This window comes from Salvelinus namaycush, chromosome 14 (assembly GCF_016432855.1).
Source record: "Salvelinus namaycush isolate Seneca chromosome 14, SaNama_1.0, whole genome shotgun sequence".
NCBI lineage: Eukaryota > Metazoa > Chordata > Actinopteri > Salmoniformes > Salmonidae > Salvelinus > Salvelinus namaycush.
In genome coordinates this window covers 34,466,038-34,484,386 of record NC_052320.1, presented here as the reverse complement: position 1 = coordinate 34,484,386, position 18,349 = coordinate 34,466,038, and the positions used below count along the sequence as shown (strand labels likewise).

At 44.2% G+C, this 18,349-nt stretch overlaps 1 protein-coding gene across 1 annotated transcript; it reads right to left on the bottom strand.

The window, feature by feature from the left end:
* Positions 1–29: 29 nt before the first annotated feature.
* Positions 30–9,886, bottom strand: LOC120058716 (protein RCC2 homolog). The gene is made up of 9 exons (XM_039007460.1): positions 9,844–9,886; positions 5,621–5,694; positions 5,309–5,402; positions 4,922–5,065; positions 3,943–4,163; positions 2,104–2,218; positions 1,784–1,950; positions 994–1,174; positions 30–220 (listed from the first exon to the last, which is right to left on the bottom strand). The coding sequence occupies exons 1-9, from the start codon at positions 9,884–9,886 to the stop codon at positions 30–32; spliced, it is 1,230 nt and encodes a 409-aa protein (XP_038863388.1).
* Positions 9,887–18,349: the final 8,463 nt, after the last annotated feature.

Here is an 18,349-nt window from a genome sequence, read left to right as displayed (position 1 = left end):
TACTTTATACATACACCAATTAATTATTATTAAAAACTTACCAGTTCTCCAAAGGTGGGGGAGGGTCCCCAGCTGATGGTGCTGTCGTCTGCAGCGATAACTATACTGCTTTTCCCGCACGCCAGACTGCGGACCTTCCAGCCACACAGGTCCTGCACGGACTTGGGGTACATGGTAGACTCCCGCGAGGTATTGGTGACCCCCCAGAAAAACAGCCCTCCTGCACACAAAATGTTAATATTGTAGCTTCCTTATCAAAAAACACTAGCAAAATTTGTCCAACTCTTGGCGTAATGTTTAGACTGACAGACGCTAGGTTCACAGTTGGGATACGCCCTGAAATCACTACAACATACACAACAAAACATTAAGAACACCTTCCTAATATTGACTTGCACCACCTTTTGCCCTCAGAACAGCCTCAGTTCGTCTGGGCATGGACTACAAGATGTCGAAAGAGTTCCACAGGGCTGCTGGCCAATATTGACTGCAAAGTTTCCCACAGTTGTGTCAAGTTGGCTGGATGTCCTTTGGGTGGTGGACCATTCTTGATACACATGGGAAACTGTTGAGCGTGAAAAACCCATCAGCATTGCAGTTCTTGACACACTCAAACCGTTGCGCCTGGCACCTATTACCATAACCTGTTCAAAGGCACTTAAATATTTTGTCTTGCACATACACACAGTCCTTGTCTCAATTGTCTCAAGGCTTAAAAATCCTTCTTTAACCAGACCTCATCATCTACACTGATTGAAGTGGATTTAACAGGTGACCTCAATAAGGGTGTGCTTTCACCTGGTCAGTCAGTCATGGAAAGAGACATGTTTTGTATACAGTGTATATCAGGTAGAGCAACAGACTTGGGGAAGTAACAGTAGTATTCTTGGTTTATAGTGGTATAAATTGATAATAGGGGTGATAAATAAAATAATTCTAAAAAGATTTACTCATCAGTGCGACATTCAAGGGGTTAAGCATTGTGTCCCATACCCATCTCATTTACAGCGAAGGAGCACTGATAGCCAGTGTAGATTTGGGATGCCCCGCGCCTGGGGAAGTCAAAGAGCTTCACCAGTCTGGGCACCATCTCGTCCTTCTGCTCCGTGTGACCCAGCCGTCCATAACCACCAAAGCCCCAGGAAAACACCCGCTTCTGGGAGTCCAATATCAGCTGGACACACACAGTATACATACCTCACACTAACAAAAAAGTGAGAAGAAAAAAACCTAACTTTGCAAATCAACTACAGCCAATATAAGTGAAAACTCATACTTAGAGTGGACTATCCCTTTAAACACAGGCTGGTGCCAAATGTTACCAGACCCGCTCAGCTCTCTATTAGTGTCCAGATTTAAGGACCAGAATAAAGAGGTCTCCATCTGCAGGTTCATTCATTAAACATGAAGGGAACACTGTAGCTTGATCTGGATAAGAGCGTCTGTTGAATGACTCAAATGTATGTTCTTCATTCAGTGATTATGCAAAGGTTGGGGGATGGGGACATCACTAATATATACCAACACTATTGTGAGATGCAAAAGTTCTATATCATTCTTTGATTTCTGTTTCTAAAATGCACATTTCTGGCTCAAGGGGTATTTGTGGCAGTAGGTATCAGAGCCCATATTCATAAAAGCGCCTCAGAGTTGGTCTGCTGATCTAGGATCAGGTTCTCCATGTACATGTCATTTTATTCATTATGATCTAAAATGCCAAACTGATCCTAGGTCAGCATTCCTTATCCAAGACTGAATACAGGTCCTGGTCTTCCCTCCTCACCGTGTGATTGCCTCCGCAGGCGACGTCTCGGACCACCACGTTAGGTACAGGCGTCACCTGGCCGTCCTTACTCTTCTCAATGAAGATGCCCACACGGCGTGCAATGGTCTCACAGTCAAACTCGATGCGCTGAGCGCGGGCAATGAACTTGCCATCAGAGTTGTGTCCTGTGACCCAAAACACAAGACAAAAATAAGTGCAATGCCAGTGTTTGATCTAGAATGATTTTTGAAGGGGTCATTGTGACTCTTTAAAATGTGTCATTAGAGAAACTTTTTTTAGAAGTTTAAATCTGTCCTGCTCGTTAGTTGTGGACATACCTAGCTGGCCATACTCTGGGCACCCGAACGAGTAGAGGATTCCTTTGCAGTCCACCACCATGCTGAACTCTGCCCCACACGCCACCTTGACCAAGGGCTGCCCATTGTACTGGATCTGAGAGGGGATAGGAGAAGCTTTGATAAGCACAGGCTCAGGATGTGGCCATATTAAACCTATAATAAATCAGCCACAATAATGAGGCAGATGAATAGGGAGGTTGATGTTGCTTCCAGTGCATGCATTATAAAATTGGCTGAAATAGTACTCACACACAACTATTTCATGTTTCTAAATGATTACTTTATTCAGACGAAGGGTACTGCTATGGGATCCCCTATGGCTCCTAACTATGCTAATTTGTATGTGGGTTACATGGAGAAACAGTCTATTTTCAACCCTCTCAAAAATGTTTTCTTGCCTAACATAATTATTTGGAAACGGTACATTGATGATATTTTTGTTCTATGGAGGGGTGATGCAAAACAGCTCCAGGATTTTCTTAACTCTCGTTCTGAGCACCTGAGATTTATTATGCAATCTGACACACGTCAAATCAGTTTCCTTGATCTTCTGATTTTGTGTTAGGATAATGTTCTATACACTGATCTTTACAGGTAACCTACTGATCGTAACAGTTTGTTGAGGGCTGATAGTTGTCACCTGCTTCCCTTGAAAAACAGTTTCCCTACAGCCAATTCTGTCAAATCAAAAGAATTTGCAAAAAACAATCAGATTGACCGAAATATGGCTGAGACGCAAAGAGAAAAAGGAGAGGGGGTACAAAAACGGTCATATTAATACTGCCATTGAGAAAATCCTAAATAAATCGAGACATGATCTCTTTCAAGGACAGTCTCCCAAAAATAAGCATTCTTGTGTTCTTACTACCCACTATTCAAAGTGCTCTGAACAAATTAAGGGAATCGTTCAAACATTGGCACATTCTAAGATCCGATGACAGTATCAGTCATGTGTTTTTGGACCCTCCCTTGGTCGTATTCTCGCGGGGAAGAAATCTCAGAGATCAATTGCTAAACTCTGATTTACCATCACAAAATATCTCTGCCCAACGTCTATTTGTGCCTCTACCAGATGGAAACTACAAGTGTAATGGCTGCGCTCAATGCAATGGCACTTACAAATGTAGATCCTTCAAACACCCCCAAACAGGGAAACAAATCAAAGGTGTGATTACGTGCTCCACTAGACATTTATTTATCTTATAACTTGTCCTTGTGGTAAAAAGTATGTGGGTAAAACGATGTGTGAATTAAAACTACAAAGCATCGTAGCACCATTAGGTGCAAAAATTCGACGTACCCAGTTGCGGCCCACTTTTTGGAAGCGAACCACTCGATTTCGTCCCTACTTTATATCGGCATCGAACACGTCACCCTCCCTACGAGAGGGGGTGACCTCGACAATTTATTGTTAAAACGAGAGGCTGCCTGGATCTTTGATTTAAAGACCCTTTCTCCCTTCGGTCTCAACGTAGACGTTGATCTGAAGCCATTATGATTTTGCTATTCATTGTAAATCTTTGTAGGCCTATGTAGCCAAATTGTATCTATGATCGCATGCTATCCATTTATGTTTTTTTATATGTTCTATTTATATCTGTAAATTAACCAACGATATCAAGCCACACCCGGCCATGATTACAGACACTTGTGTGTGTCCTTTGACACTATATAAACTAGTTACCGCAGTGTTTGTCATTATACCCTGATGAAGGCAGCTTGTCTGTCGAAACGTTGGTTATTAGGTAATTAAATTATGGGATCTGAGCTCCTAGAGCGTGCGGCTCTCCTTTCTTTTTCAAGGTTTATGTTGCTTACCAGGGCTGGACTGAGGACTGCATCTGTTTGGTTGCCTTGGCCCAGCTGGCCCAGTTTGTTCTCTCCAAACGAGTAGGCGGTGCCACCCTCTGTCAATGCCAGGGTGTGGTTGCGTCCACAGGCTGCAGCCACCACCACTTCGTCTGCGAGGGCCTCAATCAGCTTTGGGGCCTCCAGGCGCTTGGTGTCCCCGTGACCCAGCTGACCCTTTTCATTTCGACCTGACAAAGGGAGAAAGAAGCCAATATTGACAATTTCTTCTGGACTCAAGCTAGAATGATTAGATCTATGAGACATATACAGTACCGTTCAAAGTTTGGGGTCACTTAGAAATGTCCTTGTTTTTTAAAGAAAAGCAAATTTTTTGTCCATTAAAATAACATCAAATTGATCATAAATACAGTGTAGACATTGTTAATGTTGTAAATGACTATTGTAGCTGGAAACGGCAGATTTTTATGGAATATCTACATAGGCACTGGACAGAGGAACCAAACAAGTAGGCTCATTTTGAGCCTGTAATCGAACACACAAATGCTGATGCTCCAGATACTCAACTAGTCTAAAGGACAGTTTTATTGCTTCTTTAAAATCAGCACAACAGTTTTCAGCTGTGCTAACATAATTGCAAAAGGGTTTTCTAATGATCCATTAGCCTTTTAAACTGATCAACTTGGATTAGCTCACACAACGTGCCATTGGAACACAGGAGTGATGGTTGCTGATAATTGGCCTCTGTACGCCCGATGTAGATCTTCCGTTAAAAATCAGTAATGTTATAGTAATTTTTATAGTAATAGTAATTTACAACATTAACAATGTCTACACTGTATTTCTGATCAATTTGATGTTATTTTAATGGACAATTTTTTTTTGCTTTTCTTTCATAAACAAGGTCATTTCTAAGTGACCCCAAACTTTTGAACGGTAGTGTATATGCAAGTATAAACTATGAGCTATTACAGTATAGCATTCCTACCCCAGCTCCAGAGCTTGCCCTCAGTGGTGATTAGGAGGCTGTGGGCAGCACAGGGCCCAGACACCACACTGCTGACCTGCACATCACTCAAGCTGCCATAGCGGTGAGGACCCCACAAGTTCTGGCCTAGGTTCCTGAAGGCCACTGAGAGACCACACACACAGCACAATTTTAACGTAAAGTCGGTTGCATTTTTAAATGCACTTTAACGTTTGATTTGATAAGAAACAGGAACAGTTCAATACTACAGTCAATTATGAGGATTGCTTCAAGATTGTCAGTAGAAAGACAGGAAAAACTACTTTCAAAGTTGGTGACAAGTGCTATTAAGGGACAACTGAGTGGAGTATTGCATACAGCAACGTACAGGACTGGGCAGGGTTATACCTTGTGCTTTTGGCACCTCTTTCCTTCCGATGAGATCCCAGTTGGTGGCTCCGAAAATGAGCAGTTGACCTTTGACTTTAGGTAAGTCAAGTTTCTATAGAAATGACAATACAGGGATCAGGTTTATCTTAACGTTTCTCCTGATGTTTTGTTCTAGCACTGCATAAACACCCTTGATTTACAAGTGACTAATAACATGTTGTTACATTCTCTATTCACATTAACCACAATTCTATATAGTCACATCACAAACCCCTTCCCTTGATTAACCGAACAATGTTCAACAACCTAATGCAGGTCAGGAGGACTTACTATTTTTTCCTTGATATCGTCCGCAACAGTGACTGCTTGAAGGCCTGACTTGGTGATCTTAGGCGTGTGTGCGGCTGCTCGGCCATGGAAACCCATTTCATGAAGCTCCCGACGAACAGTTCTTGTGCTGACCTTGCTTCCAGAGGCTGTTTGGAACTCAGTTGTGAGTGTTGCAACAGAGGACGGACGATTTGTACATGCTACATGCTTCAGCACTTGGCGGTCCCATTCTGTGAGCTTGTGTGGTCTACCACTTCGCGGCTGCGCTGTTGTTGCTCCTAGACGTTTCCACTTCACAATAACAGCACTTACAGTTGACCTGGGCAGCTCTAGCATGGCAGAAATTTGACGAACTGACTTGTTGGAAAGGTGGCATCCTATGACGGTACCACGTTGAAAGTCACTGAGCTCTTTAGTACGGACCATTCTACTGCCAATGTTTGTCACTGGAGAAAAGTTGGGGCGAAAACAAAACAGACATGCATTGTGATATCAATACAACCATAACCAAAGTCTTCTTCCTCAACTGCTGACCACGCATTTTGCAATGATCAGGTCCATATACACAAAAATAGCGACTCGCGCTAGTAACGTCATAGCACTTATAAGAAATCCCACTAGGCCCTCAGACGAACCATCAAACAAGCAAAGTGTGAATACAGGATTAAAATTGAACCCTACTACACCGGCTCTGACACTCGAAGGATGTTGCAGGGCTTGAAAACTATTACGGACTACAAAGAGAAACCCAGACGCGAGCTGCCCAGTGATGCGAGCCTACTAGACGAGCTAAATGCCTTTTATGCTTGCTTTGAGGCAAGCAACACTGAAGCATGCATGAGAGCACCAGCTGTTATGGACGACTGTGTGATAACGCTCTCGGTAGCCAACGTGAGCAAGACCTTAAAACAGGTCAACATTTCACAAAGCCGTGGGGCAGACAGATTACCAGGACATGTACTCAAAGCATGCACGGACCAACTGGCAAGTGTCTTCACTGACATTTTCAACCTCTCCCTGACCGAGTCTGTAATAACTACAAGTTTCAAGCAGACCACCATAGTCCCTGTGCTCAAGGAAGCAAAGGTAACCTGCCTAAATGATTACTGCCCCGTAGCACTCACATCGGTAGCCATGAAGTGCTTTGAAAGGCTGGTCATGGCTCATATCAACAGCATCCTCCCGGATACCCTAGACCCACTCCAATTCGCATACCGCCCCAACAGATGACGTAATCTCAATCGCACTCCACACTGCCCTTTCCCACCTGGACAAAAGGAACACCTATGTGAGAATGCTGTTCATTGACTACAGCTCAGCGTTCAACACTATAGTGCCCACAAACCCCATCACTAAGCTAAGGACCCTGGGACTAAACCCCTCCCTCTGCAACTGGATCCTGGACTTCCTGACGGGCCGCCCCCAGGTGGCAAGGGTAGGCAACAACACGTCTTCCACGCTGAACCTCAACCCTCAACACTGGGGCCCCTCAGGGGTGTGTACTTAGTCCCCTCCTGTACTCCCTGTTCACCCACAACTGCATGACCAAACACGACTCCAACACCATCATTAAGTTTACTGACGACACAACAGTGGTAGGCCTGATCACCGACGAGACAGCCTATAGGGAAGAGGTCAGAGACCTGGCGGTGTGGTGCCAGGACAACAACCTCTCCCTCAATGTGAGAAAGACAAAAGGAGATGATCGTGGACTACAGGAAAAGGCCCATTAACATCGACGGGGCTGTAGTGGAGCGGGTCGAGAGTTTCAAGTTCCTTGGTGTCCAAATCACCAAAAAACTATCATAGTCCAAACACACCAAGACAGTCGTTAAAAGGGCACTACAACACCTTTTCCCCCTCAGGAGACTGAAAAGATTTGGCATGGGTCCCCAGATCCTCAAAACGTTCTACAGCTGCACCATCAAGAGTATCCTGACCGGTTGCCTGGTATGGCAACTGCTCGGCATCTGACCGTAAGGCGCTACATTGCGGCCCATCACTGGGGCCAAGCTTCCCGCCATCCAAGACCTATATACTAGGCAGTGTCAGAGGAAAGCCCCAAAAAATGTCAGACTCCAGTCGCTGTTTTCTCTGCTACTGCACGGCAAGCGGTACCGGAGCGCCAAGTCTAGGACAAAAAGGCTCCTTAACAGCCTCTATGCCCAAGCCATAAGACTGCTGAATAATTCATCAAATGGCCACTGGACTATTTACATTGACCCCCCCCCCATTTGTTTTGTACACTGCTGCTACTCTCTGTTTATTATCTACGCATCGTCACTTCACCCCTACCTACATGTACAAATTGCCTCGACTAACCTGTACATTGACTCGGTACCGGCACCCCCTTTATATGGCCTCGTTATTTTTATATTATTGTGTTACTTTTTATTTTATTTTTTACTTTAGTTTATTTGGTAAATATTTTCTTAACTCTTTCTTGAACTGCACTGTTGGTTAAGGGCTTGTAAGTAAGCATTTCACGGTAAGGTCTACACCTGTTGTATTCGGTGCATGTGACAAAAAGTTTGATTAGATTTTTATTAGCTAGTAATGGATTCTAGCACTCAGTCTTCTCCGCATTTCTTTGTCGTCATGCTAGCATAATCAATGGCTACTACCTATCTGACAACTAACTATTAAACTCCGGAAAAATATGAAAATAGCCACACAATTTACTACCAGCTACTAAGGCCAGCTAGTGTATGCTATCGATTTCTAAACAAAGACACATCTTGAGTAAAGTTAGCTAGCTAATTCACAGATGAAAAACGTTATCTTTCCCCAACTAAAAGTTGAAGGTGAGATGAAAACGTTGCTAAATCTCTTGGCTTCAGATTTTCTTCTGTGGATTTTATATGGCAGTTGGCAACCAATTTTAAGATGCATTACCGCCACCAACTGGACTGGAGTGTGGACCAGAGACAGTTAAAGTCTCAATCCTACCCAAGATTCGCGTCTATCTAAGGAAACGAAATACATAAGGAATTACTATATCCCCTGAAGATTTCCCCAGCAGTTCACTGAATCCTGGCTCTTCAATCCCATTATTTTAAATTATTTTATTTAACTAGGCAAGTCTGTTAAGAACAAATTCTTATTTACAATGACGGCCTAGGAACAGTGGGTTAACTGCCTTGTCTAGGGGCAGAACGACAGATTTTTACCTTGTCAGCTCGGGGATTCGATTTAGCAACCTTTTGGTTACTGGCCCAACACTCTAACCACTAGGCTACCTGCCACCCCAAATTACTGCCACCCTCAAATCTAATAACAATCACTCCCTTTCCCTCCCGTATTTCTGGCACTAAAATAGAACATGTTCCACTGTCTCCATCTCCTCCTGACAATGATCACACCTCCTAGTCAGATGTTTCCCCACCAATTTCAATGTACTATTGAGCCTTGTGATTACACTTCCCTCCCTTCTCTCTCGGCCTGAGGACCTCCCTGCCACCACCTTTTCCTGGATCTTAAACAGGCATCTTCCCTTCCTCTCCCTGTTCTACAACTCTTGCCATTTGTTTTTAACCACTGTTCTTATTAAACCGCGTGGCTTCTGCTTTACTGATTGACAATTCCATCTCAACATTAGGATGTTTAAGAGCCTGCTTGGTGACAACATCCACCTACCTCCTCATTCCCCTCTACTCCCACTGGAGCTGGTACCCAGAGGAACATCACAAATACCCCCAACCTGTTTCACCCTATACAAGTACTGCAAAACCTCATCATGTGCATCTCATAGCAGACAGGATGTATTAAGCTAGGCTCATCAGTGCTGCACAGGAGTCAGAGCAGAAGACTACTCCTCCTCCACCCACTCTGGCCAACAACTCCATTGTGCAAACAGATAAATTATCCGTTGCTCTTTTTGTCACTGCCACCTTAAACTCAGGAACACTAAAAGTTGCACCTGTCCTCCCTGCACCTGTCCTCCCATATCTTACCCTCGCAATCAACCCTAGATCAATCACTGGCTGAGGTAGAAACCAAGGTGGGATAGTAGGAAGAACCACAGAGGGGCCCAACTTCCTCCCAAACAACCCCATCTCTCTCGCCATGCCATTGCCTATCCACCCAAAGATTGTATTCAGATTTCGTTAATGTTCTAGGAGTACATTTTTTGTAGCGTGTGTAACCTTATGTCCTTGTCCTATTGGGTATAGGTCATGTATAGCTGTCTTCTTAACTTTAAACAACATCTCTCCCAACTCTACCTGCATCGCTGCCACCGGAAAGGTCTTGAGTGCTCCACGACATATTCTTAGGGCTTGAAGCTGGATTACATCTAGCTTTTTTAAAGATGTCTGAGCTGCTGATCCATATGCCATACTTCCATAATCCAGTGATGACTTTAACAGCACTATATATAGCATTTGACACCATTCTATCTGCCCCCACTCCATTCCTGACAAGCAATGGATCACATTCAATATTTTCTTTCCTTTGACAAGTACTCTGTTAATATGCTCTGCCCACGTCACTCGAGTGTCAAACCAGACCCCCAGGAACCTAAACCCCTCCCACCCTCTCCAGATTCCTTCCATACAACTTCAAGTATTTTTACTCCCCAACCTTCCTTCTAGAAAGAAACACAGTCTGTTTTCTCAACTGAAAACTTGAAGACCTACCTGAGGGACCACTGCTCTACTTCACTAATCACTTCTTGAACTCTTCTGACTGTATGGGTAATATTTCTCCCTCTCTTCGACAGTGCCCCATCATCCGCAATTAATGACCTCCCAATATCAGGTCTCACCTGGGAGAATGCATCATCAATCATAATAGAGAACAACAAAGGACTAATGACACTTCCCGGAATGTACCATTATCTACCTTATAGCTTTCTGACAGAGCTCCCCACCCTCACTTGTATTGATTGCCCAAAAAGAAAATACATGATCCAGTTAAAAACCCTTCCTCCAAACCCCATGTTATCCAGCTTGATGAGTAGGCCTTCCTTCCACATCATAAGCCTTTTCTACATCAAAGACAACGGCTACCACCACCTCCTTATTGCCTGGACCTTCCGTATGACTGACTCAAGGCACAGTACAGGATCCTGCCTTTCCTGAACCCACTTTGATCTGGTGACATTAGTCTTCTACACTCCAGAAAGTAAGTCAGCCTTTCCCATTTCATCCTTTCCATAAGTTCAAATACATGAGATGTCAACGCTATCGGCCTATAGCTTAAAAGGACTCTTTCCCTGGTTTCCGTATCGGCACCACTACAGCCTGCTTCCAACTCCCAGGCAGTTTCTCTTCCTGCCACACCTTATTGTAAAGGCCCAATACTTTCTTCACTGCAGTGTCGCTGAGATGAGCCATCATGATGTAACACGCCTCATCCTTCCCAGGAGATGTTACCCCAGCTTTAGCTAATGCTCTCTTCATCCCAGCCAACGGAAAAGGGGCATTCAATGCACCCCCCACCATCTCCCTCTGATCCAGGACCGCAGGATGTTCTCCTCCGACGCCGCCGTCACATTATTTTAGCAATGCACCTTAAATGCCAGGGATAACATATCAGCCGTCTCCATATCTCCCCACAGCACAGGGAGATCCCGATCCCATCTGACCCCACTCATCCTCTTAATCATCCCCCATAGGAGTGGTCCTGCCTATGTATCCACAGAACCGGTGCCAATACTCCCTCTTAGCTGTCCTAATAATCCTCCTTACTACTGCTTGTGCTTGTTTATACTGAATCAGGTGCTGGTGATTATGTGACCATTTCAACATTCTGAAAGCCCTGTTGCTACTCTTCACTGCTTCTCTACACTCTTCAGTCCACCAGGGAACTGCGTTACTCTTTCTCCCCCCTGTACCCGTAGGAATCACCTGCCTTGTCGCCCCTACTGCATCTCCTCTTACTGCATCATTAACTCTTTCTATATCCGAATTGAGATCAACCTTAGGCAGCTCCTGTTTACTCAACTCCTGAAACTAAGCCCACTCCGCTTTCCCCAAATATCCATCTCCGCAATCCATTTCCTACTGAATCTTCCTCCCTCAATCCTACAGTACACCTGATAGGATAGTGATCCGTACCCCCTGTAGATTCCTCCAAAACCTCTCAACTACATCTGCCTGCCATTGAACTTGAGATCAAAGTAAGATCCAGAGCAGATTCCTTTCCAGTTACTGGGTCAATCCTGATTCCCCGGCCGGCATTAAGACTCACAAGCCCTTTCTCATCCAGTAGTTCCTCCAACACTTGTCCATGTACATCAGTCCGTAATCCTCCCCAGAGTGTACTATGAGCACTAACATCCCCACACCACATTACCCGTCTCCTATCTTGAGCTTCTACATTCCCAAGGGCCATCAACTCTAGTGTCTTACACAGGTTGTAAAAGTTCACTATTACCATATTCTCCCCCCCTGCCAACCACACCTCTAACACTACATACTCCTGTTCAACTCCCACACACCTATATGGGATCCCCCTGCTTTATAAAGGAAGCACATCCTCTTCCTCCCCTGCCACCCTCTCTCTACAGACTGCAACATGACCTTGTAATACAAAATTGACAGTAGGTTTAAACCAGGTCCCCGGGAGACATATCACATCAGGTTTGGCTGGTAACTCCTCAAGACACCATTAGCCATCAAACTTCTGGCATTCCATTGAAGGATTAACGCCATTATGAAAATTAACCAATACATGATTCCTGGCTGGACTGATAATCTTATGGAGGTCATCCTGTACATTTTCCCATGTCAGTCCTGTGATCCCAAGTTACAACCACATAACCAAAAGAATGGGCATTAATATGGAGTTGGTCCCCTCTTTGCTGCTATAACAGCCTTCACTCTTCTTCTGGGAAGGCTTTCCACTACATGTTGGAACATTGCTGTGGGGGCTTGCTTCCATTCAGCCACAAGAGCATTAGTGGCACTGATGTTGGGAGATTAGGCCTGGCTCACAGTCGGCGTTCCAATTCATACCAAAGGGTGTTTGATGGAGTTGATGTCAGGGCTCTGTGCTGGCCAGGCAAGTTCTTCCACAACGATCTCGACAAACCATTTCTGTATGGACCTCGCTTTGTGCATGGGGGCATTATCATGCTGAAACAGGAAAGGGCCTTCCCCAAACTGTTGCCACAAAGTTGGAAGCCCAAAATCGTCTAGAATGCGATTGTATACTGTAGCGTTAAGATTTCCCTTCACTGGAACTAAGGGGCCCGAACCATGAACAACAGTCCCAGACCATTATTCCTCCTCCACTAAACTTCACAGTTGGCAGTGGCACTATGCAGTCGGGCAGGTAGCGTTCTCCTGGCATCCGCCAAACATAGCTTCGTCCGACGGACTGCCATATGGTGAAGCATAATTCATTACGGCAGACAAAGCGTTTCCACTGCTCCAGAGTCCAATGGCGGCGAGTTTTACACCACTCCAGCCGATGCTTGGCATTGCGCACGACAATCTTAGGCTTGTGTGCGGCTGCTCGGCCATGGAAACCCATTTTATGAGGCTCCCGACGAACAGTTATTGTGCTGACATTGCTTCCAGAGGCAGTTTTGAAGTTGGTAGTGAGTGTTGCAAACGAGGACAGATGACAGATGATTTTTACCAGCACTTTAACTGGACCCCATCTCCACATGCATGTTCTCCCCCACACATCACAGCATCATGGCAAAAACTATTGTCCAGTCTTTCAGTTTATACCCTCAGGATGCTGAATAGCCACCACTAGTCAGCTACCTGCTCCCCCCTCCCATGCTACTCCCCGTATGGACCTTCCCCCGCCATAATAACATTCATCACTGTTGCAGTTGTTAATATGTATATTATAACTTTTTTGTTTTTATTTCACTCAATGATCATGCTGCTGTCCCCCTATGGTCATTCCACTCCACCCCCTCAATAGTCTTTACTCTGCCTCCACCACAATAGAAATGTATTTATTCATCACTGCCACCTTTGTTATTATGCATATTGGTTATTTTACCATTTTCATGATTTTTTTCACTAGTCCTGCATGTTGGAGCTCGAATCCTAAAATTTCCACTGTACCCTGTAATCACACCTACAACCTGTACCTGTGACTATTAAATCATCTGAATATGGTCCTTAAATTTCACCAACACCTTGAACGCCACTTCTCTCAGTACAACACTGCGAACCCAACCTCCGTCATCACTACTCTTCCCACAAGACCTGCAAAGGCTCCTCAGGCGTTCTCTTCTTCTTAACCTTTTACTACTCTACCTCCACCTTTTTCCACTCCATCCCGTCCTCATCAACTCCTAACCTGCCTACCTTTTCATCCATCTCTGTTCCAGTCACAGCCCAGTGTTGCTCAATCACCTCCACCGGATTTATTCACGTTTCGTCAATACAAAAACCGATTCGAAATTATATCTTTATAGAAAAAAAATAAAAACGACTCTTCGTCGTTACAAATGCACACCCACTACTCTGAATCTGTTCAGATTCCTGTGTAACAAGCTCATTGAACTATATAGGAACCAGTCTTCCGATTATCTTCATTCTAATTCTGTGAGTAATTAACGTCTGCAGAGGGGTTTCCTTATTCTTATTCTCTCTTGCATGTCCATCTTCAGGTTTAAAAAAAATAAAAAATAAACAAAAGAATCTGCAGTCTCCGGCTCGATGAAACCACATGGGTACTGCCTATGTTTATAATTAACTACAGTCGTAAAATGCAAAAAGCTATAACTCGTAAAATACGTACAACTTTCCCTTATGTATATTAACGTTACAGCCTGTGATGCAAGTTGTAACACATATGTTTCAATGTTTACCTGGGATTCGTTTGCTGTGGATGTCTGGCCTATAAATCTTTTGATTGATGTTCTGCTTTATCGCTATGATCCCTCCCCCTTTGTCGTCTGTCTTTTTTGTTAAAATGTAAATATGTGCAGAGACGTGACATGCCGGCCCGGTTGGTACTACAAAATAAAAATGGACTTGGAAAATGTAAAGAAAACTACAACCCATGAAGCTACCAAAGTATCATGTCGCCCTCTTGTGACGGGGATGTGCATTACCATCCAAGAGTGGACTTTTTTACAAATGCAAATTCGAGATTATTTAGGCTGGAGCCAAAAATGAAAGGGGAAATCCTTGACTAGAACTCATTGCCAAATGTCAGTGAATTACATACTTTGAAAGTGTTAATTTCAACAGCCTGACCCTGCCACTTTGTTTGCTAAACTACTAAATTTAGGATGAGGCTTAGGGGTAACCACTCTGCAATTCAGAATGCCTGAAGGTCAATTAGACTGACATGATCGTTGGAAACATATTTGGAGCTATACATTGTAGATAATGTATACAAAAAATGGGGCAAAAAACAATAGATTTGTATGATAGGGTAAGGTAAAACAATAAAAAATACAAATATTTTTCAAGAATCAGTGGGTATCATCAAGTAATTGACCATTGAACAGTGGGTAATCTTAATGTGACTTCAATAGTATAATGAGTTGATACATTGTGCCAGTGTTACTTAGTAAAGGCCTATAGGTGCCAGTCTTGCCTCTGACAATGCTCTCCTCCTTATCCCAGCCCACGTTTTGAGAATGAGGTGCCAGGATTCACACAAAGCTGTGATTGGTGGAAATGCTGAACCTATGCTCCTGATTGGCTGATGGGGTGTTGTGAGTATTTGTACCCCAGTAGTGTAGGACTGCGCCTGTTAATGCACTGCAGGGAGAGAGGGAAAACAGAGGGAGAGCGCTAACCATAGAGAGAGGATCATTTCCTGATCCTAGTGTGGGAGCAGCAACTAGTGACAGCCTTTGTGTGGTTAGAGCCAGGAGCTCAGGGCTAACCGTGTTGTGTGAGAGTGGACCGCACAGAGGACATCTACAGCCCTCCCTGGATGCTGTGACTGTCCATTACTCTCTGTATCATCGCATTGCAACAAAGCCTGGACCCCAATAGGAAGGATGGGAAGGTATGGGGGTGGGGGTGACCTCCATATTTTAGGAAAGTGACTTGATAGGCTTACAGAGCAAGCCTTAGTAAGTCAAACTTGGTCCCCAGTTTCAAAACAACATTCTTTGTGTGCTGCAAGAATGCACATTTGGGTTCATGTTATCAACACAACTTTTGGGTGAATAAAAAAAAAAAAAACGAAATTGTATATACATTGTATGTTTTTACTTGCTGCAGTGGGGCAATGTTGTTTACGACATACATCCCAGAAACCAGGATAGAGGTTTTGATTGAGTAATGTCCTTGGTGTGGGAGTATAGAGCCAGCCACTGACTGGGATTCCCTTCGGCCAAACAATCCATGCACTGTTCTGACTGACCGTAGATCACGTAGGCTTCTCCCTGCTGGGGTCTAATCATAAGACCACTCCATCTATGGCCATCTTTCTCCCAAAAGCCTTGAGTTATTCATAAGAAATGCCTTCCAAATTGCACCATATTCCCTACATAGTGCACTACTTTTGGCCTGAGCTCAGGAATGACCCTCACTCGAGTTTGAGAGCTAAAAGTGTAATATGCCCCCTCAAACAGCACACTGGTGCCACTTTCATTTATCAGAACATTTGCATTCTGCTACAGCCGTTTTGTTGCTAAGCGTTCTTGAGATAAAGACCTTTGAACACAGTATACTCTGGGCGTGTCTTTAGAAATAGAAAGTCCACCTTGTTGGGAGCCATTTTGATTGTAAGAGTATTAGTTGCCATGATTTGTCATGCCTGAGAGGATAGGAATCCTGTGTTGTGTGTTTGAGGTCACTGCCTGCGGAATCAGTCTGTACTACATATCTGGATCTGCCACACACCCCTGAAGAATGTAACACACCCAGGTAGCATATGGCAGAAGAGTCAATGGCGAGAATGCAAGGAACTGTCACCAAGTGTAAGCGTGTGTGGTGTGAAGACTTCTTCCTACCCCTGTGACATGGTCCCTACTAGACTACTTAAAGAGGTTTATGCATACTGTTGGCCTCAACATTGTCTGACCTCTGGCTCTGGTCCAACCTCTCATTAAAAAGCACAATCTAGATCCCTCCTCACTGAATAATTATAGACCTATCTCTAAGCTTCCAAAGCAAAAAACAGGTTCAGAAAGTTTAGCAAATGTATAAAAAAAAATAGAAATACCTTATATTTACATAAATATTCAGACTCTTTGCTATGAGACTCAAAATTGAACTCAGGTGCATCCTGTTTCCATTGATCGTCGTTGAGATGTTTCGACAACTTGGTCCCCCTGTGGTAAATTCAAATGATTGGACATGATTTGGAAAGGCACACACATGTTTAAGGTCCCACAGTTGACCATGCACATCAGAGCAAAAACCAAGCCATGAGGTCGAAGGAATTGTCTGTAGAGCTCTGAGACAGGATTGTGTCGAGGCACAGATCTGGGGAAAGGTACCAAAAAAGTCTGCAGCATTGAAGTTCCCCAAGAACTCAGTGGCCTCCATTCTGAAATGGAAGAAGTTTGGAACCACCAAGACTCTTCCTAGAGCTGGCCGCCCGGCCAAACTGAGCAAGCGGGAAAAGGGCCTTGGTCAGGTAGGTGACCAAGAACCCGATGGTCACTCTGACAGAGTTCCAGAGTTGCTCTGTGGAGATGGGAGAACCTTCCAGAAGGACAACCATCTCTGCAGCACTCTACCAATCAGGCCTTTATGGTAGAGTGGCCAGACTGAAGCCACTTCTCAGTAAAAGGCACATGACAGCCCAGTCGGGAGTTTCCCCAAAAGGCACCTAAAGGACTCTCAGACCATGAGAAACAAGATTCTCTGGTCTGATGGAACCAAGATTGAAGTCTTTGGCCTGAATGCCAAGCGTCACGTTTGGAGGAAACCTGGCACCATCCCTACGGTGAAGAATGGTGGTGGCAGACTAGTCAGATCAAGGGAAAGATGAACGTAGCAAAGTAGAGATCCTTGATGAAAACCTACTCTAAAGCTCTCAGGACCTCTGACTGGGGTGAAAGTTCTCCTTCCAACAGGAGAACGACCCTAAGCACACAGCCAAGACAACGCAGGAGTGGCTTTGGGACAAGTCTCAGAATGTCCTTGAGTGGCCCAGCCAGAGCCCAGACTTGAACCCGATCTCTGGAGAGACCTGAAAATAGTTGTGCAGCGACGCTCCCCATCCAACCTGAAAGAGCATGAGAGGATCTGCAGAGAATGAGAGAAACCCCCCAAATACAGGTGTGCCAAGCTTGTGGCGTCATTCCCAAGACTCGAGGCTGTAATTGCTTCCAAAGGTGCTTCACCAAAGTACTCAGTAAAGGATCTGAATACTTATGTAAATTTAAGATTTTTGATTTTAAAAAATTATAAAATGTGCAATAATGTCAACCTGTATTTACCTTGTCATTATGTGATAGTGTGTAGATTGCAGGGGAAATAAAACCATTTTAATCAATTTTTGAATAAAAATTTACCAAAATGTTGAAAAAGGGGTCTGAATACTTTCCGAATGCACCGTACAACGCTTTTTTTTTGTTGCTCACGCCTAGATTACTGTAACTGAGCCAGATCGACAGACCGAAACGGGGGAAAAAATAAGGCATTTTCCTACCAGTGGTGTTTCCACTAGTAAATGGGGAAACCAAGGCTTTCTGAAGGCATCGGGCGCATTCACCAAATTGTGCCAGAAAAACTGATCAATACTCAGAGCTTCATTTTCTGTACACAATTCAAATTAGGGCAGCATAAATAGTAGCATTTGATTATCAGATTTTTTCATCAAAACTCCATTGCACAGCAG

Bases quoted from the DNA above. Each gene is read 5' to 3' on its own strand.
- LOC120058716 (XM_039007460.1), bottom strand. From the start codon at position 9,886: ATGTCGTGGAGCACTCAAGACCTTTCCGGTGGCAGCGATGCAG. The intron at 2,219-3,942 runs GTAAGCAACATA...ATCCCCTCTCAG, and splicing joins CAGTCCTCAGTCCAGCCCTG to ATCCAGTACAATGGGCAGCC. The intron at 1,175-1,783 runs GTGAGGAGGGAA...GTGTGTGTCCAG, and splicing joins CCTGCGGAGGCAATCACACG to CTGATATTGGACTCCCAGAA.